This window comes from Poecilia reticulata, chromosome 5 (genome assembly GCF_904066995.2).
Source record: "Poecilia reticulata chromosome 5, P_reticulata-male-v2, whole genome shotgun sequence".
Classification (NCBI taxonomy): domain Eukaryota; kingdom Metazoa; phylum Chordata; class Actinopteri; order Cyprinodontiformes; family Poeciliidae; genus Poecilia; species Poecilia reticulata.
Window position 1 is genome coordinate 4580404 of NC_088834.1, and position 21173 is coordinate 4601576.

At 37.2% G+C, this 21173-nt stretch overlaps 1 protein-coding gene across 1 annotated transcript; it reads left to right on the forward strand.

Moving 5' to 3' along the window:
• Positions 1-212: 212 nt before the first annotated feature.
• LOC103464667 (vesicle-associated membrane protein-associated protein B/C-like) lies at positions 213-20680 on the forward strand. Its single transcript, XM_008408914.3, has 6 exons — positions 213-471; positions 5843-5995; positions 12089-12192; positions 12927-13007; positions 13772-13948; positions 18627-20680. The coding sequence occupies exons 1-6, from the start codon at positions 414-416 to the stop codon at positions 18780-18782; spliced, it is 729 nt and encodes a 242-aa protein (XP_008407136.1). The 5' UTR covers positions 213-413; the 3' UTR covers positions 18783-20680.
• The last annotated feature ends 493 nt before the right edge of the window (positions 20681-21173 follow it).

Genomic DNA, 21173 nt, shown 5'->3' on the forward strand with positions numbered 1-21173 from the left:
CCGGGCATCACCCTTCCCCAGCCCTTCATCACCCCTCCCCAGCCCGGCATCACCCCTCCCCAGCCCGGCATCACCCCTCCCGAGCCCGGCATCACCCCTCCCCAGCCCTTCATCACCCCTCCCCAGCCCGGCATCACCCCTCCCCAGCCCTTCATCACCCCTCCCCAGCCCGGCATCACCCCTCCCCAGCCGGGCGGCTATGCAGAGGCAGTGACGTCACTGGGCTGACTCCCTTCCTGCTGCATCACAGCAGCCTTTAGCAGCTCTGGTAGTACTTGTGACCGTGGGGGACGGAATATACACCGCTAGTTCACAGAAAACAGAAGCCTTTAGCAGGTTTAACAACATCCTAACACGGGGCTAGGTGTCAGGAAGTGGTTGCAGTGCGATAACCCCGCTCCAGTTGTTGGGATATGGCCAGGCCGGAACAGGTTCTGCTCTTGGAGCCTCAGCACGAACTGAAATTCAGAGGTAAGAGGGGAGGGCCCCGGCTGTGGACGAGAGGAGGGGAGGGGGAGCTTCCTCTGCCAGCATGAAAATGGGGGGCAGTCCAGTGTAGGAATAATCAAAACGGGGAGAGGCTGCAGAGCAGTTGTATTTTGACAGTATTGCTTTGTAAAGACCCAATGCTTTTCTGAAAGGACTCATGCTAGGTGATCTGCTAGCTGGATTAGCTTTCGACGGTGAAGTTAGCTGGGCCTTGTCGCTCATTTTTCCCTGCAGCAACCATATTTAAGCGTTCATACACGAAACGCACACCTGTTGGCTTACAGAAGGCATTGTTACTCTCTTGTGCATAATGAGGCTTTGTGAAATAGTAAAAATGCCATACTCCTCAGCTAAATCACCTCTAGCACTGATAGCTTAGTAGCATTAGCCTGCTCTCTGATTGGCCAGCCAGCTGTCATCTAATAACTTGACAGGACGCGGATACTGGGCAGCTTCTGCTGTTTAACATCATTACGGTGGCGTCAACATTCACTGTTGAGGGTTCAGCAACAGTAGCAAACATCCTAGCTACGCTTGGTATTCGGTTTAGAGATATCACGTTGCTTTAGGCCCGAATAATGTTACATAAACTCTCATTGTACTCCATGCAACATACTTCAGCATGTTGCAGCAGATTAAAAAGCTCTGCCACAGCTCCAGATATTAAACTTTGGCTCTTGAAATGCACAAAAGAAAATAAACTGCTCAGACAATGATGGATATTTATAAGAGACACAGAAAAAAAAAATTGAAAATAGAATAGTTCTAATATATCCACCATGTAATTGTGAAATATTTGCTTGAATGGGCTTAATGAATGATTCAAATGTATTAATTATTAGGGATTGTTTTAGTTGGCATGAAAAATGCAAGAAGTTGAAATTTTAATGTGTTCAAAAGAAACATAAAGTCTAATCACGCTCCTATGCAATTTAATACTCAGTCCTCAGATGAATTAAAATATCAATGAAATTGTTTCATTATTGCTACATTTGTCGTTTTATTGACATATTTAATGAACGTCTTATTTTATCAGCTACACAATGGAATGTATGCAATGCATTTTCAACGTGCAGGTGATTAGGATTTCAGAAATATGCAAGGATTTACAGAAAATCATCATTCTTTATTAGCAATGATGACTCCAATCAAAGGAGACAATGGAGGATTTTAAAATGAAAAAGTGAGCAACAGGCATCAAGTCTTATCAATGAGATTGTTGGTATATTGTTGGTCTGTAACACATCTGGTCAAAATTGTTTTAAATAACACGGTGGCAATTTTACCACATGCATCAAGAAAAAATGTGTTTAATTGTTTCACTTTTGCTGGGATCTTGTTATCACTTGAGCCACATGCCAGGTCAGGGTAACTGAAGAAGGGGTGAAACGTGAGGTCATGTACTGGAATAAAATAATTAGTTAGTCTATCTGTGTTTTGCAACTTCTTTATTCTTCTGACCGTCTCTCCTTTTAGCTTATTTTCTCAGCCTGGATGCGAGTATAAAGCATATCGTGATTTTATCTATTGAAAAAAAGCCCAGGTTTTGACTTTTGCACAACTTTTACACTATCTATCTATCTATCTATCTATCTATCTATCTATCTATCTATCTATCTATCTATCTATCTATCTATCTATCTATCTATCTATCTATCTATCTATCTATCTATCTATCTATCTATCTATCTATCTATCACACTGTCATATTTTTGACTCGAAGCAACCTCTCGCATAGTTTACAGTGTTGTACAAAAGCAGTAAAGCCTCAATCATAACCTTTTTTGTGGTTTAGTTAGTGACAATCATTATTTAAAGTGGCACTATTTTTGTTGATGCATTTGACATCAGCTTGCAAGCTTATTTTTTTTTTATTCTTACAGCCTCCCAGTTGTAATGCCAGGCAGTAAAAACAGCAACCACTCCTACAAAGCCGCTTTTTCTTTCTTTTTACAGTTTTAATTGTTTGTTTTTTTTTATAACCGTGGGCAACAATGTAATCCTATAAGGCCTAAAACCTTTGCAGATGATTTAGCTGTTTTTTCATTTAATTGTGTTAATCTATGTTTCTGTGCAAAGCAGAAAGATTTCAGTCTTGGCACACGAGGTAATAACCACAAATCACATGCTCATAATTAATCCCTAAGTAGTTCTGTAGGCACACAGTGTGAAAACCCCGTAAATAAAAGTTTAGGCCGCTTAGCTTTGTGCATGACCTCTTGATTAAATATCCTAAACAATCAAGAACTGAACTTTACCACCTTTAAGCAGTTTTACTGCCAGCACAAACTTTAGTAATGCGTATCTAAGGGAACAAAGAATTCGACTGTAAGATCCAGCTATGCATTGTGTTTTCTTAAATATAATCTTTTCATAAAAGTCTTCAGCTTTTATCTATGGTTGTCACAAATTGAATTAGACCCAAAGCTACTTCCAGGAAGACGTAGATGTTTAGATTGTTTCACTGAAGTTTATTTTTACTTGTCAAAGATTATGAAGGTGTGAATTTACCTTTTGTCTTTGCTCAGAAAAGAAGGGAAGCTGATGATGTTTGCTGATCTGAAACTTTATATGTCCATGTTTTTGTCAGTAAAAGTTTGCTTTACTCAGTTTCAAATCTTATCCTCAAAGTAGCTGCTTCTATAGACGTCTGGTATGATAAAACATGTTTGATTTGAGCAGTGAGAGTGATTTATAATTGTTAAATGGGAAAACAAATGGTATTCTGTAAGCTGTAACATTTTTCACAACATAGAAGATCTGCAGATGGGGATTACTGTTGATACAACATACTAATTTTGTGGTAGTTAGCTAAAAATAAATAAATAAGGACTTTATTACAAATATGTATATTTTAAAATGGTATTCTAGAAGTTAAACATTACATTTGAAAACTGTTAGCCTGCAAATTATGTGTATGATCTTGATCTTCGAGTTTTAATCATAGACTTTCTTATTGTTGCTTAGTCAATTATGAATTTCCTTTATCTCTGTTATTTCGGGAGGAACTCGTTTCAGTTTGTTAGTTCTCTGCCAATGTAGAAAACATTTCAACAAATCAATGCCGTTTGTGCAGAAGGTGAAAGGGATATTTAGTTTGCTGATAAGTTTCCAAGGAGACGTTGTTTGTTTTTGCTTTGTATTGTTTTCATTTCAATGCAGCTTTTGTCCAGTCTGAACAAAAACTGGACAAAAACATTTGATGGGTTTAGTTTGCTATGTTTCAGAATAAGAAAAACGAATATTATCCACCTTAATTCTGAATTAGCATGATTATTATGTTGTATAACATGAAAACATATTTCTATTAACCAAAGAAAATGCAGCCTGAACGGAGTTGTTAGGATTAATTAACACAATTAAAGTTGAAACTCGATAATAAAAAATACGCCACTGTTTTTTGATTCTGTGGAAACCTGTTTTAAAGCCTCTGTGCCTCAGAATATGTTCAACAACTGAATAACGATATTTTCTTTCTCTTAATTATATTAAAACGAGTAAGAAGCCAGAAATTTAGTACCGATTTAGAGCTATTTTTTCATATAGATAAGCTTAACACTTAGAAGTAGCAATGTCCTTTTTGGAAGTATTAATTTTGGATTCAGGTGGGCAAACAAGGATCTGGTTTAAACAAAAGGTTTAGTTTATTTTGTAAAGGATCTGGCCATTGAAAATGTATCCTGCTTTGTTTCAGTTTCTGGATATATTTCATCATATTTTTAGTTTTAATCAGCAGAGTAGGTTCCCACAGCTGCTCTACTCGTCAGCTCCCATGTGAGCACAACATTTGTTAATGTTTACTTATTATTAGTGCTAAATCCTTATCCACTGAACAGAGCAGTAATAGACACTGCTCTGCTGTTATCAGTGGTGTTATTTTTATTTATTCAGCTGTATTTTGATTTTTAACGGCTGCAGGAGCTGCTGATAGATTATTAGAGTCCATGATTCCCTTTAAATGTGACAAATAAGTTGGTCTAAAGTTGGTTAACTTTGCATGTATCCCTTTCTGGTGCTATAATATTTTTTTATGCTGCCTCTCCTTTTATATAAGACAGAAAAAATCAGAGTAATTCAACTTGGTTAACTTGAACTCTAAATAAGGTTTCATTTCTTTGCGAAGGATGCGTTAATGTCTGTTTTGACGTTCATACTGTTCCGAAAGTGTTACTAAATTGTACATTTCTGTTTTATTTTAATTTAATTGATACCAGACTCCTACTAATCCACATTTTTGCTTTGTTATAGTTATGAATTTTGTGTAGACGGATGAGAAAAAGAGCTTGAATTGCCTGAAAGCTTTCCGTCAGCCCCACATTTATCAGGATGTAAACTGTAATTTGACTCGAATTTCATTTATTCGTGAAATTTTAATTTGCGTTTGCAAGGCCATATTAAATCCTTGAGGGTTTCCACTAAAGAGTCATTTATTTCAGCTTTAAATTAACAAAACAAGGTCTTCAAGGTATTTCAAGCTTTTGTCAGCCATCTTGCGTTATTTACACAATATGGGACCAGTATGCAAACTAAATGTGATGAGTTTTCTCTGCCAAATGAAACTGCTGTTTGTCGTCATTTTTGAGATTTCATTGCCCCCAGATGTGATACTTTAAATTACAGTCAATTTCAAATCTTTTGCAGAGAACAGGAATTTCGTTAGTGTCGATTTTTAAAAAAAAATTTTTTTTTCCAGGGACTCTGGTTTTCTGCGTTATTGACAAATCTGTGCAACCTAATGCAGCTGGCCTGGGAGAGCCTTGTAGAGATGTGGGCTGCATCTATAATGATGTCTGTGGTTAATTGAAGCCAAAGTGCGTTAGCTGTCCTGTTTTTAGGTTTTACCATAAAAGAAGAATGTGATTTATAGGTTTATTTTTTCTGGATTATAGATGCTGTTCAGTCCAGTTTGTTAAAACATGGATTTGTTTGAAATAGTCTTTTGTTATTTGACTGTTTTTCTGTTGCTGGTGTTTCCCCTGCAGCAGTAAATGATGGATTGTATATTTTGATGAATCTTGATCATTTTTACTGTGTAGCTTGAAGACGTTACGAACTTTTTGAGTTTGCGTGCCAGTTACAGTTTATTCTCCATCTGTCTTTTTGATTTGTCTTGTTTTTCTAGCATTTGGCATTGCGGTAATCTGACCACACAAATGGTATAAACCCGTTTGTGTGGTCGCTCAGATCATAACCTCCCTAGGTTTAAAATAAAAAGAATCTCTCTGCAGATTTAGTTTATGTGTTTCTTCCTGGAAATTATCTCTCTTTTCTTTTTTCTCTCCTATTTTTCCAGCCATTAAGATTACGTACAGTTCATATTTTTACGGGTCTCTTCTGTTTACTTTTCTCTCAGGTCCGTTTTCAGACGTGGTCACCACAAATCTTAAGCTCTCCAACCCTACAGAAAGGAATGTATGTTTTAAGGTCAAGACGACAGCGCCCCGCCGGTACTGTGTGCGGCCCAACAGCGGCATTATCGATGCAGGCACCTCAATCAATGTCTCTGGTAAGGATAAATTAGTAGTACTGACTTGTTTGTTAGATTTTTCTATAAGTTTCAGTGAACCCCAGCGTTATGGTACATTTTTCTCTGCGATGTGACTCCGAATTTGCTTATTCTTGGTTTTTTTTAGTAGTAAATCAAAAGAAAATGCAGCGTAAAAAGCTGAAATATGTAGGTGCGATTGTACTTAACATGCTATTTTCTGGTGTTTGCAAAGCAGCCGGTCCAGGAGCACCATTTATTTTCCTTGCTGCTGATTGGCTGTGCCCTCAGGAGTGGGCACAGCTTTTGCAGTTGTTCAAAGATGGCTTCAACTGTGCATGTGTAACTTTATTTAATTTAATTTATTTGTTAAAACAGCCACTATATCATGACCGTAGTTTGAGACGGGTAATCTGTGGAAAAAATTAACTTTTATGCTTTCTGCCAGTGCTAACTAGAAACAACCAATCTGAGCCAGGAGGCGGATTCTAGTGCTGTCAATCAAACTTGTGTATGTGCAGCTGGGAGTCTACTGTAGTTCATTAAAATGTTGGATATTTAGTCCATAAGTATAAAATAATATAATACACCAGTATCTAACTATGCAGCTCTTTGGATTGTCACTATACAGATTTTTTTCCCCCAGTAATTATTACAATATAAATATTATTATTGAGATCATTTTCAAGTAATGCATTGATAATGACATAATAATGCAAGTTCACCCTCTCAGAAACTTAGAAACTTTAATTTAGGCACTTAGCACTGGAATTGGAAGACATTTCAAATTTCCAAAATAAAACACAAAAACAATAAAAGGGAATAAAAACGCCTCACAACCAAGACTATAAATAAAATTGATTATGTCTCTGTAAACAAAATTTCCCTTCAAACAATTATAATTTTTTTTTTAAATATTGGGTAACAATGTAAAATTTTAAAGGAAATTTCCGAAGCATTTCCTCCAAAAAGCCAGGTAGTACAGCGAGTTCTACCAGGATGCTTTTCCACTCGCTCTGGAGTAAAGAGACGCATGTTTCCATACTGTGACACCCCAACCAGATGCTCATTTTACAGCCTCCCCTATCTGGTGTCAACAACCCCAGACTGAGTTACTGCTGCTCGCTGTCAACAGTAGGTGACAAGCTGAGTCCATCTCAGCTGCCATCATTCATCACCCTTATTAGGCTGAAAAGGGTCAACTTGGAGTCACGAAACAGGATTTCTTGCCTTAGCACAGAATTTCGTTGGCAAACTTAAAGGTGTGCTCTGTAGCCAGTTTCTTTTCCCAGCAAGTACTCAGGCTTACATGGTGTTTTTAAAGCACTGCAGTTGACAGAACCGTGAAATGTGGATTCTTGTATTTCAGGAAATGTACTTATTAAAAACAGAGCACATTGTTTTGGATACATCCAGATGGATTTAAGGTTTTCCATACCTCCATCCATCCATTTTCTTTCACCCTTGTCCCTCAGTGGGGTCGGGAGGGTTGCTGGTGCCCATCTCCAGCTAACGTTCCGGGCGAGAGGCGGGGTCACCCTGGTCAGGTCGCCAGTCTGTCGCAGGGCAACACAGAGACACACAACCATGCACACACACACTCACACCTAGGGGCAATTTAGACAGGCCAATTAACCTGACAGTCATGTTTTTGGACTGTGGGAGGAAACCGGAGTACCCGGAGAAAACCCACGCATGCACAGGGAGAACATGCAAACTCCCTGCAGAAAGACCCGGGCCGGGAATCGAACCCAGAACCTTCTTGCTGCAAGGCAACAGCTCTACCAACTGCGCCACTGTGCAGCCCGTTTTCCATACCTTTTAAAGTAAAAATAGTAAAATATTATCTGTACTGACTGTCTCAAATTATATTTGGCGAGGCTTGCTCTGCTAAATTTAATTCAAATTGCTGCTCCTTGTGCTTTCTTTAGCTAAAAAAAGGTCAGCATCTACATCGCTTGTTGCTTTTGGTGGCGATTTTGTACTAAAACATATAAAATTCAATTAAGCCTATTAATGTAAAGTCATAAGAGCTGCTGTGGGTTTGCATCTGATTTCTAACATTTTACTTAATCTATATATCTAGTAATTTAGCAGTAAACTGTTTTTGAATTGAGAAAGTTACTTATTTTGTCAAAATATGGGGTACAATTAAAATGCAATTAAGTGAGATTAATTATTTGCAAACTAATCCCAAGTAACTAAGTTAGAAATATAATCCACTGAGTTGTTTGTGTGTCAGATTTATCGGTGTACCAGAAACATACAAGTAAAATGTATGTAATCCATTAATTACATTTAAACAAGTTGAAATGTATCGAAATAATTAATCAAAATTAATTCATTAAAGTCCAAGCCCTAATATAATTATATATACTGCTTTGCTGTAACTGTACGCTGAGTTTGACTGCAACCACAAGAATGTTGTTCATGATTGGTGTTAACATCTTCTAAATGGAAAAGTCTAACTTGACCATGTAAAAACATCTTCCATATCCACAACTATTAAAATGTATGTAGCCCACTGTGAATGTTTTTAAGACACAGTATATGCAGCTCTGGATAGTGTTATCGTTTCATTAGCTTGTCCTTACATTTATTTCCTGTGGGCTTTTTGTTTTGACTGAACCAGAGACTGATTCATCTGTCCAAGCTGAGATCTGAGTAGATATTTACTCAATGTATCAGCTCAAAAGTCTCAGAGTTATGTCTGATGTTTTCTAATAATCAGAGGCCGTACTAGCTCCATTTCAAGTCAAAAATATTTTCATAACAAAGTTCAACGTATAAAGTGGAAGCCGATGAGTTGCAGGTTATTTCTGTGTAGTCAGTACTTATTTCCCTTTCAGATTTAATTGAATAGGACAGTCTCAGAAGCACATAATCAGGGGAGTAAAGGCATTGTGCCCTGAGAAATCTCAATCTGAATACATTTGGAGAGTGTGCTTTCACATTCTTGTTAGTTTTGTCTTCAGGTCAATGTCTCAGCAGCCCTTTTTGACAAAGCTCTGTTCTTTAATCTCACACTGTATGTAACGTCGTTTGTAGGTTTGGTTTTCTGTTCCCAAGTTTTTGCTTTGAACGCAACTCTAAACCTTTTCCAGGTACTCCGGTTTCCTCCCACAGTCCAAAAACATGACTGTCAGGTTAATTGGTCTGTCTAAATTGTCCCTAGGTGTGAGTGTGTGTGTGCATGGTTGTGTGTCCTGTGTGTCTCTGTGTTGCCCTGCGACAGACTGGCGACCTGTCCAGGGTGACCCCACCTCTCGCCCGGAACATTAGCTGGAGAGGAACCAGCACCTCCTAACCCCACTGAGGGACGAGGGTGCAAGAAAATGGTTGGATGGATGGATGGATGGATGGATGGATGGCAACTCTAAACCCAAGTAATGCTATTTGGACTGTGAGCTGACGAGACCAGCTGAGGCACAGAAAAAGAAAAGGGACATTTATTGCAATATCTTGAGGGAAAACTATTCTTTCCACAAGTAAAAGTTTCACATATCACAGAATGAGTTTTAAGGACTCTGAATTCAATCTGAATCTGAAATGAAACAAAACTGAGGACGGTCCTTTTTGTGTTTTCTCTCTGTGACCGTTTGTATTTTTATTGGAACACAAACAAATTAAAAGTGACAGAGGATTCTTGAGCCCATTTTAAGCTAACCTAATGTGAAGCAGTCCTTATTCAATTCAAGAATTAAAATACAAAACCACTTTATCTATCCCAAGGGGAAATTAAACATTGCCATAACTTGAATCATCCAAGTATCTTCAGAATGTTTTTGTAAATGGTGATGCTGCGAGCAGGAAGCATTTTACATAGCAGTCAGTCTTGCAGCATATCTGAAGAGGCCTCTGAGTGAAGTATGTTAGTGCATGAAAGGTTGATGGCTGTCATAACATGCTAACACCTCAATTTCAAGTGTTTTCTGTGCACCAGTTTCAGATTTTACAGACTTGTTGATGCAAAGAAGCCACTTTATGTCGGTCAGTTTCCACTTGTATAGACGTACTGATTTAAGAGTTTATCTGTATAAAGCTTTACACTAAGACATCACGTCATAGCAGCACTGTTTTCTTTTAAATTTGAATGCAGCTGCGATTAAGCGGAGAAGATTTCGATCTGGTTTACCAAAATGTACATAACTTTTGATCTGACACGCATCTCCTCATCTGCTGTTAAATAACTCAAAAGAATATAATTATATGTCTTTTTTACATCTTTAGCTCAGGAGGTCAACCTACGCCATTGTGGAGTATTGAATATTAATTATACACGTAAACAATTCTGTTGATGCTTTTTTGAGGGCTTCTTTTAATGGTTGTTGTTGTTTACCCAGCTGCCTTTGCTGTGCTTACTACATTTAGCTCCTGAGAGTTTTACAAAGTAGACTAGAGCAATAAATAACACAACTTAAAAAAGAAGCTCTTTTTGAAGCCTTGTGACTTTTTTCTCATCTCAAACAACCTTTTTAACTCTCTCCATTGTTACTCTAAAATGCATTCATACGTTCCTGCCTCCATTCTCTGGTGTTGTCCCAGCGGACCCAAGCTAGATGGTTGTGCAAATTGGGTCTGACTGAAACGGGACATTCTCAATCTGTTCATGCCGTCTGTTTCTGATTTGCAATGTTGAGCCACATTGATTGCTGAAATGGTGCACAACTCTGCTCTTGAGAGCATTGGCATGTGCCATATATGAAAGTCATGCTGATTTCTAGACCAGCGTTGAATACAGGTCATTTGTTTTCAGTGAAATTATAATAAAAATAATAAAAAAATCCCCCAAGCGTAGAGGACGTAGTCAGCACTGACGTAGAAATATGGCTTCTGATTACATCCTGATTTAAAAGTTGGAGTCAAGGGAGGTAAATTATCCTCCATTTTCATCTTTCCAGACCTCCGTTTGACGACACGAGTAAGTGATTACTGTAAGTCATTTTTACAGCTTTAAAATACCTTCTCGGTGACATCAAATACTAGGAGGACTGATAAAGCGAGAGGCTGAGGAGAAATATTCTCCACACCTGCTTTCTGTTAGGCCGATATGTAATGCTCGGAAGGAAAAAGGCTTCAAACTTGTTAGAAAGATTAGCCCCAGAGGTATCTGTTGGTCCGTCTCTGTATCATCATCATGGTAACAGAAACGAGTCATATTCACCACTTTTTCCATGCGGTACAAGCATCTCAAAGCCTTTGGCTTTTATGTAGACATGATAGACATTTCAAGATGTAACAAATGCTGTCTGCTGTTCCGTTTTATCTGCTGATGCAAAAATACATTTTATTTTTGATTTCCATGAATAAACTAAAGGTGTGAAAATGATAGTCATACTGTGTGGGGGGAAGGGTTCAGTATTACTTTGTTTTTCTTCCTTTTACTTTTACTTTTTTTATTGAAACATTTTTATAAAAAGGAGAAAATAAGAAAAAAAATGTATATTTGTTTTGATGAACCCACAGAACTAACACACACCATGCTGTGACTTTGGCCAGACGACAGAAACTAAAAAAGTAAAGCAATAAAATGTAAAAAGAGAAAAAAAGTACTCTTGATACAACCATGTAGTAATGCTGAAAAAGTACAATGCCTGGTTATAGTTTGTAAATAGTTTTAAATGCATTACGTCATATTTGTGTGACAAATAATGACATGTTGGAAACTGTGGTTCGGTGCACTCGAGGTTAGATTTAAATAATTTAAAAAAATCATATTTTTATACTCAACCTCAGTTCATGAAATGCATTTATTTAGCATGGAAAACACAGATATTTCTGTCTAATCTGCCAAACATTAACAAGAAAAAAACTGTTCGATTTCAGCTGCTGGCTGATTTATTGGTTGCATCACTTCCATGTAGGAAGGGATTTTTAAATCAAGCACCGTTATGTCTTATCATATTCAATAAATGTTGCCAGTTCAAATAAAAGAAAATGGAAAAACTATTATATTGAAGACAACTGTGTCTTTCTTCTTTCATCTCCAACCAAATTTCTTTTCAGATTTACTGCTGTGTCCCTAAAGCCAACCTGAAATATATTGTGACTCAGATAAGCTGCAGTGCTGTTTTGCTCATTTTTACTGTCACTGATTGTCCTTTTGTTTTTCAGTCATGTTGCAACCCTTTGAATACGACCCAAATGAAAAAAGTAAGCACAAGTTTATGGTCCAGTCCATGCTAGCACCTCCTGACATGACTGACATGGAGGGAGTGGTAAGTGTTTCTCTAGTTTGGGAATATTATCTAAACTGTTTCTGCATTTTCTTGTTCTGCAAACGTGGAAAACACATAAAAAACACTTAAACCATTACAGTATCATTTTTGTTTGTTTGTATAAAAACAATAAAACGGTGACATCGGCTGATTTTCAAACCTTTGCTGTGGCAGATATGATTGGTTTCTCACGCAAGTATCACCCAAAATGAAGGAAATCGCAGCCGATTTATCTGTTCATTCAAACTTAGCAGAAGCGCTAAATGAAAAATTAGCTCCGCTGTTAGCACATTAGCAGAAGTGTGTCAACCATTTCAAATTATAATATTAATAAGCCTAAATTTCTGCTTTTCATAAACGAAACACAAATTTTGTTTACCAGTTTTGAGCAGCATGAACTGGTACAAATAAATATAAATGTTTATTATTAATAATGTCACTGTTATTGGTTATGTTATTAATAATACCAATATTAATCAATTTTTTTGTTATGGTACAAATATATATATATTTTATTTTAAATCTGTCTAATATATTCTTGGTAAAATAAGTGATTTTTAACAGTCTGTAATAATTTGGTTCATTTTGCTAATGTAATATTTCTTGTGCTGCTGGCTGTTCATTATAACTCTGGTTATTTATCATACTAATTGTTAAATAAGCCTTCAGCTTATTAGGAGACATGTGTTATCTAATAACACAAGTTTATAATAAAAATATTTTTCTGTCTGCAGTGGAAAGAAGCAAAGCCAGAGGAGTTGATGGACTCGAAGCTGAGATGTGTTTTTGAGATGCCAACGGAGAATGAAAAAACGGTCAGCTCTTGGACTTTCTGCTTTGTTTTATTGTGCATGCTGATTGTGTCATTACATTTAAATTGTTGTACTACGGTATATTTTTATTCAATATTTCTTTCTTTCCAGCACATCTACAACACCTAATATATACGTTTACAAGGAGAGGCTGCATATTTATTTTCTTTTTGCGCTCTCAAGTTTCTTTTTCAAAATTACAACTTCTGGTTGTCAATTATTTTTCCATTTCCTCTTGTGTTTCTTCACCTTTTCTTGCAACAACCACTCTTTAACTCCAACGGCCTTTAAGAAAGTCACTTTGTTTTGGTCTCACATGTAGTTTATTTTTGTTGTGGTTCTTCCTCGGCCACCTGATTACGTTCAGCTGTAGACACGGCGTTTCATCAGAGATAGCAGCTTAGTCTAACAGCTTATTGCACACAGGGAGCAAAAACAGCCTTCAGTAGTTGTTTTGAATTAGTTATGACCTACATGAGACGTTTGCTGGGCTCCCAGTGGGGGGCTGTGTGCCATGGAGTGTTTTAGGCAGACATAATGGTGATGGAAACCAGCTTGATCCTCTTATGAAAGGCACTCCTGGGTGAACTTTCCTACAGAGGTGTCTGTGTCGTTCTACTGTTGCAAATGAACAGTGTTAAAGTTCCCAAATGTAAGCAGATGGGTCTAACTTCATGCCAGGCGACTAAGACGTTGTTGGGAATGTTAGCGTAAACATTTTAGCACCAGTTTACTGATTGCATCAACCCTCCGTTACCCACTTACAGCACGATATGGAGTCCAATAAGATGTCGTCGAGCTTGCTGAAGTCGGAGTCGTCTGCGCTGCCCGTGAAGTCGCTGAGCTCCACCCTGAACGACGGAGAAGTAAAAAATTTCATGGAGGAGTGCAAGAGGCTGCAGATGGAGGCTCAAAGGCTACGGGAAGAAAACAAACAGATTAGAGTGAGTAAAACGACTCAAAAGACGAGAATTACTTCATTCCTTCTCGTTTCTCTTGTGTTGGTCCATTTCTCAAAGGCTCACAAGTCAACAGACAGGAAACTTGAGTTTGTTCAATTCAAAAAACACTTTACTGAGCCCAAAGGGAAATTAAATAAAGTTAAAAGGTTGTTTTAATTGTGGCTTAAAATGTATTCTTTGTTGTGGAATGAAAAATGTGATTGCTTATCTCCCCAAAAGTACAATTTGACAAATCAAACCACTCATTGTTTAGACTGAAACATCCAGACTAAATAATGTTGGTTTTTCAAACCAGAGTGTCAGATGATAAAATATGTTTGGGCGCTTCTGATCAACGAGCTCAGTTATTTAGAGGATTTAAAGTTGGTTTCAAACACTGAACTCCATTAATGTCAAGTCTGTCCAAGTCCATCTTAGTCTTTTTTCAACAGTTGTAAGGAAGGTTGCTTGACATCCATCCTTCCATCAAGACCATTTCAAATAAGATGTTGGCTGTCATTAGATCAGCTAATGGGATTTTTAGATCTGTTTTATGTTCCTTTTTGTTTTTAAGGGATAGTTTTTCAACTTTTATTAATGACATAATGAGTATCGATCCAAGAAATGTCATGATATTTATGTACCGTATTTTCCGCACTATAAGGCGCACCGCATTATAAGGCACACAGAATAGACGCTTCAGTTTGGGTTGCCGATTTGTTCCGTACTCTATTATTACACATCCACATTTGTAAAGAAGTAGGCTGCCCCAGTCGTTGTTTCACTCACGGTGTTGTGATATTGTGCCCAACTGCTTTCTGGGTAACAGACCAACCGACACGCTGCCGCCACCGCAGTCTCTGTCTCTCTTCCCCCGCCCCTCCACCCCTGGCTTTAAATGTATTATCAAACTTTATTAACAAACCAGCGTTCTGACAACTATCCCAGCATGAACCGCGCACTTCTTCTTCTACGGGGGAAAATGAAGTTGGTGGCTGCTTACCGTAGTTGCTAGACCTGTTGTGGCTCAATATTGGTCCATATATAAGGCGCACCGGATTATAAGGCGCACTGTTGGCTTTTGAAGAAATTAAAGGTTTTTAGGTGCGCCTTATAGTGCGGAAAATACGGTATATATGTGGAAAACACAAAAAAAATGTATGCAAAACACTTTATTTAAATATATTTTAGTTTATTTTTGTTTGTTTTCAGTAAACTTAATGTTTCATCACTGAAATAATCCATCGGTCATATTCAGATTTTGCTAAGAGAAGGTCTTGTCATTTTTAAGCAACTAATGACTATTTTGGTAGTTGATCAATCAATTAATCTGATCTGATATCTGATAATTGGATAAAAATTTTGGCACAGTCTGTATCGTTTTCACTTTTACACAACATTAGAAACACATTAAAAGACGGAAATAAACAAATAATTCGATTGGTTTTTAAATAAGAAAATAATTTATTGCCTAAGATGCAATAACATATTATTCCTTTAGTGTATGTTTTATTATTTGCAGCAAAGGATGCATCAGCAACTAAAAAATAAAAGCTTCCAACATCGATATATGGAAAGTTCGGCCCTTTCTTTTTGACTGATTATTTTTTGGATTCAGTAACTAATAAATGCAGAGCAAAAGGTGCTTGAGAGTTTTTTAATAATGTGAAACTAAAACTACGCCACTTGATGAGTTTTGGGTAGAACATATTTTCAGACAAAAGTTTTTTTATCTTAAATTCAAAATCTACTTATTTTTCCTTCAATTTTGGTTTAATTACTGCTCTCTCAGAAAAATTGCTTTTTTTGCGTCTGTACCCTCAAAATATCCATTAATCAATTACTAAACTAGTTATTTCAACAAACAATTAATCAAGATTAATAAAGATTAATCTGATTAATCTGATTAATTGTTTCAGCCCCAATCTGAAGTGTCTGAGAAATCATGAAGCCTAAATGTTCTCATGTGTGCTGCGTATAAAACCAAACGGCAGAAATGAATCCTGCATCCTAAATGAAAGACAGATTGAACAAATAAACTTTTCATCAAAAGTTTATATGACTTCAATAAACCGTCATTTTGGTACTGATTAATAATCACGGTAAAGTAAAGCAAATGAATTAGCTTGTTGAGTCAAAGAAAGCGGAGAGCCCTCCACCCTTCGACAGCTACTCAAAGCCCAGTTTTGCAACAAGTAATTTAAATCAATGAGCCTGCTATCAGTCACAACTATCGATGAGGTAAGGTTTGAAAAGGAGTTCTGTAAAAGTCGGGCTGGGCATGAGTCACACGCGCTCCCACCAGGCTGCCAAGAAAGAGTCGGCCTCCTCTCCAACATCACCGCCATCCCTCCCCTTTAAGGCTCTGCCAGAGGCAGAGCGATTGTTGGCTGGTCCTGCGGCTCAGATTAAACTAACAGAGCGCCCCGACCCCGCCCCACCCGCTGCTGGGAAATGAAGTGTGTTAAAGCCTGGCGCCTTGTGTGTTCCTCAGGGGATTGGGTCGGATGAAACTTTAAGCAGATCTTGTTTCTTTGAGCTGATAAATAAACTCTTTTCTAGGGCTGGGCGATATGACTTTAAAAAAACAGTATCGGATCCGATTCTTTTTTTTTTCCTTTCTTTTCCAGAAGGAAGGTTACAGAAAATGTTTTCAAAAAGTGGCTTTCATTTTAATCATTCTTTCTGTGAGTTGTCCGACTGAGTATTAGGGCCAGATTACGAGAATTTTTGTTTTATGATGAGAATATACTAGGAGTAGTAGTAGGGCTGTGTAATAATATCGATTTTGCGATATATATTGATATTTTCTTTCCTAGAAAAAAATCGATATTCATCTGCAAGTATCGTAACATCCAACTGTCACCTTGCTCACTCACTGCTTGCTTCGCCGGGAGAGTGATTAGGTCATTCACATGTTAAGTGTCGAGGATAAAAAGGTATCAAACTATTCAGAGCAGGTACTTGGTGACTTTATTTACTTTACAAATGCATATAAGCTACAGTTTGTACTGTTTCAATTAAAAGAAACATGTTTTCTCACCACTTCTTTGATTCATTTTGTCCAGCTGTGGACTTTAAGTCTGTGTCCATGTCCAACCAGAGCCAGGTATTGTGTAGTTGGTGCTTTTAATCAGTTTTCAGTTAAATTAATTCAATCCAACTCTATAACAGTCACAAAGTGTCACCAAAAATCACTCTGTCCCTCTAAAATCTTTCAGAAAATCGCAAAAGTGTATTGAATTGTGTCATTTGCTGAATATCACAATATAAATCGTATCGTGAGCAGAATATCGTGCATCGTATCGTGAGATTATTGTATCACTACAGCCCTAAGTAATAGGGGCGATATGGACTTAAAGTTTTATCAATCAATCAAATTTTATTTGTATAGCACATTTCAGCAGCAAGGCATTTCAAAGTGCTTTACATAATTAAAATAAAAACAGCATGTGACATTAAATAAACAATGAAAAAGAGAGAGATTTTGAAAAAAGAAAAGATTAAAAAAGATAAAAACATTAAAACCCACACCCCTTTTAGGACTTCAGTTAAATGTCGTTTAGCTGGGACTCTAACCCTCTGGGACTTCAGTCAAAAACACTGTTTGACAAGGACTGCAACCTCTAGGTTTTTGGTTGAACGCCATCAACTGGGACTCTAAACCCCGTAGGACTTTAGTCAAACGTCGTTTAACTGGGACGTTTTCCGGGAGGCTTTACATCTTTAAAACGTAAACAGTGAAAAAGATAAATAAAAAGAAATTAATAAATAGATAAAAAGTAAACGTACACAATATTTTGTGGTGATAATGTGACTAAGAACTATTTATTATTTATTTTTTACCTAACTGTATGGCTGTGATCATATCTCCGAAAGCATGAAAAACATGCCCATTCATAATACATTTCTTTAGGACACCAATCTCATAAAAAAGTGTGAATTAAATGCACACAGTAACTGCATTTAAACATATTTTCAATTTTATTGATTCTGTTGTTGAACAGTGGAGAAGATAAACTAACAATATTGACAATACGGACCGTTTTGGAGGGTTTTAAATATTGTTAATTGGCATTTTATTGTGACAACGATGCACCAAAATTCATAGAAATTTATCTCGATAAATGATCGATGCAGTAAATTATCTCAAAATTATGATAAAAAATTGTTTTAATTAGAAAAAATCTTTATTACCAAGATCTGATGTGACCTCCTCAGCTTGTCGATCTTTCTTTAAAATAGTTGAATTCAGATAATAATTTTATTCTGTTATTAAAAGATAAAGGTTTTTCTATTAAGTATATTCTTAATACTAAATTAAGAATATTTTTTCCCAAAATGCTCAACATTCCTCATTTTAGTTTTTGTGTCAGAGTTCTCATAAGGTTACAAATTAAATTATTTTCCTAACATTTTAACTTTATTCTTGTAATTGATAAAAATAATTGAAGCACTTTGTTGTAGAGTTGTAGTTAATAGAAGCTGTACACGATGCTGACCTCACACTGAACTATGGAAACCCAAAGAGGACATTAGTGGGGGGAAAAAATCCAGTTTTTCCTAAAAATAAAACTTCAACGAATCAATAAAATCCATTCATTACCCAACTGATTAACAAACCGGACAGTTTTTTTTTAACCTCTTCCTCCGTTTCTCTTCCTCCTCCAACCTGTTGCAGGAAGATGATGGTTTCCGGATGGGGAAGAGCAACATCATGTCATCCCAGCATGCCTCACGCTCCATGAAGAGGGAGGAAGGCTTGAGCGCCCGCTCCGTGGCCCTCATCCTCCTCTTCTTCACCGTCGGCGTCATCGTGGGGAAGTTGATGTTGTAGAGCGCAGCACTTCGGTCAGCCGCAGCATGCTTTTCATGGTGGATGAAAATACACACAGGATCTATGATTTTTGGATCAGAATGCCATATTTGCTGGGTGGGGGCGGGCGGGGCGGTACTAGTTTTGATTCAGTCCCATTTATGTAAAAAGTTTAAATTTAAAGCGGTAATCTATGAGAGAAAAAGAGGGAAAAAATGACTCATCTTAAGAACAAACACCTCTGTACTCATCACATAATCCTTCTGGCCTTCTTCCCAAAGTTTCATGTATTCAGATGATTTGTTTCAGGGGTTGGTGGGGAAACAGATTCTTAATTTAACTGGCAATTCAGTTCAGAGAGTTTTCGAGAAAGCGTCGATGCGACCGGGTCAGATTGCAGCTGTGCGAATGTCGTTTTATTTGATTAGATTGTCATTTCTTTTTCTAATTGATGCACGCCAGAGCCGATCTTCTACGACATGTGACGACTCCACCGCGCAGTAAATCATGCTTTTCCTTCCGGTGGAACCCTGTTCTTAAAGGAAGGGAGGACCCAAAAGGTCAGGGGTCGCACACAGGGCTACAACTGAGTCTTCTCCAGTCGAAGGCTTTGCAAAATCTCGTCTTTGATTGTGGAACAGCTTTGATGTGTGTAAGAAACACTACAAGGGGTGTTTTATTTCCTCATGTCTTTTTTGTTTTTCGTTGCCCTAATTTATTCCCGCCACCTGTCGATCACTGCTCACCACATCCTGGCTTGTTAGAGGAGGATGTTTGCATGCGTTCACACGAGTGTTGCATCTGGACTTTTGAATCTAATTTAATTGCTTTTGTCATTTGACTGTAGATTTGCACAATTTAATTGCTGTTTTTTTCTCCTTCTTCCTCCTTTGTCCTTTTTTTTTGTTGCAGTTTTTGTTTAATGTTATATATATATATATATATATATATATATATATATATATATATATATATATTTCTTTGGTAGGAGATAAAGCAGTCAAAAGTATTTCAGCAAACTGAAGTGACGTTTGGATCGTTTCTGTAAATCGATATGAAAGCTTTGCCTTGTGACCTGTTGGGGCAAGTTATTCTCAGGCCAAGATGGAGGTACAATTACAGTACATGATAGACTGGAGGAGATCAAATGGCTTCCCTGACATCAGCAGGATCAGGGTCCCGAATGTGACGGAGAAACTACTGTTTTCAGCTCTCGTTTTCCTCTGTCTCATTGTGACATTTGTTGACATTTTGTCTTATTTCTGGCAAATTGCATGTTAAAAAAACAAACAAAAAAAATACACGCCTTTGTTGAGTTTTTTTTCTGTTATTTTTGTGGATTCATCATCTCTTCATCACTGATTCTTCTGCAGTCGAGCTATGTTCACATCTTCAAATCCATATTCTGTGGTTGACGAGCGTCTTTTTTTAGTTTTCATTCTTCGAAGGAAAAATAAGCAGCTGGTGATATTCATCTTCATCTGTACAAATGAAATAATCAGTAAAAGGTTGACAAAAACTTTCTTTCAGTTCACATTTGCTGAGAAATAAAGAAAATGTCAGAAATGTTCTATTTTTTTTTTCTGTTGAGTGGAGGGAAAGTTGATATGGATCTGATTGGTGGGTAAGTAAGTGGAAATAAACATGAGTTTGTGTTTTTACTGTATCTCTGCGAGGTTTTTGGGTTGAGGATCACTTTGTGCTTTGGAGGGAGGGCAGAGCAGACCGGAGCTACAGTTCAGTCTCTAGTGTTTCCACAAAGTTGTTCTTTAGTTCCATCCCGTTCGGAGCGTCCAAATGTTTGGCACTTTTAAAAACACCAGATTATTTGCGGTAATCAAATGTGTAAATCTGACTCTGATGCTGTAAATTTCACCGTATGGGACTGACCAAATAAAGCAGTTATGTGTGAACACTAACGGATTCGGGCCTGGTTGTAAAATGTTTCACGCTGAACCTTCCTGAAGTCTCCGAACATCACCGTGATCATTGTAAGCACTCAAGAAACTGTTTTGTATGTATATAAATAAAAAGTCTATCTGAGAAGATGATTAAAATTCTTAGTCGAGTAGTCTGGTGAAAAAAAAATAACGGAAAAAAACCCCAACCCGAGTTGGTTGGACTATGTAGCATCTTAATAAATTAAATGAATAAAGCTTCTTCCTAAATGTGTGAAGTTATTTTCTGTTAAACGTTGAAGCTTTATTGCTGACTCGGACACCACAAAATAATTTTTAGTTTTAAAAAAATTATGCGAAGAGAGATTATTATGGAATTGGAGACACAACACTTAAAAAAAGTTTGCTGATTAACAGTTATGATGAGTGAGCTCAAAATGTTTGTTTTTGTTGTGATAAAACTCTTGAAACACTGAGACAGGTTTTGCTGAAAGTTCCTGTTAAAATCATATTT

Coding starts and splice junctions, on each gene's coding strand:
- LOC103464667 (XM_008408914.3), top strand. CDS start 414: ATGGCCAGGCCGGAACAGGTTCTGCTCTTGGAGCCTCAGCACGAACTG. Junction 12,193..12,926: donor TGACTGACATGGAGGGAGTG/GTAAGTGTTTCT, acceptor TTCTGTCTGCAG/TGGAAAGAAGCAAAGCCAGA. Junction 13,008..13,771: donor CAACGGAGAATGAAAAAACG/GTCAGCTCTTGG, acceptor ACCCACTTACAG/CACGATATGGAGTCCAATAA.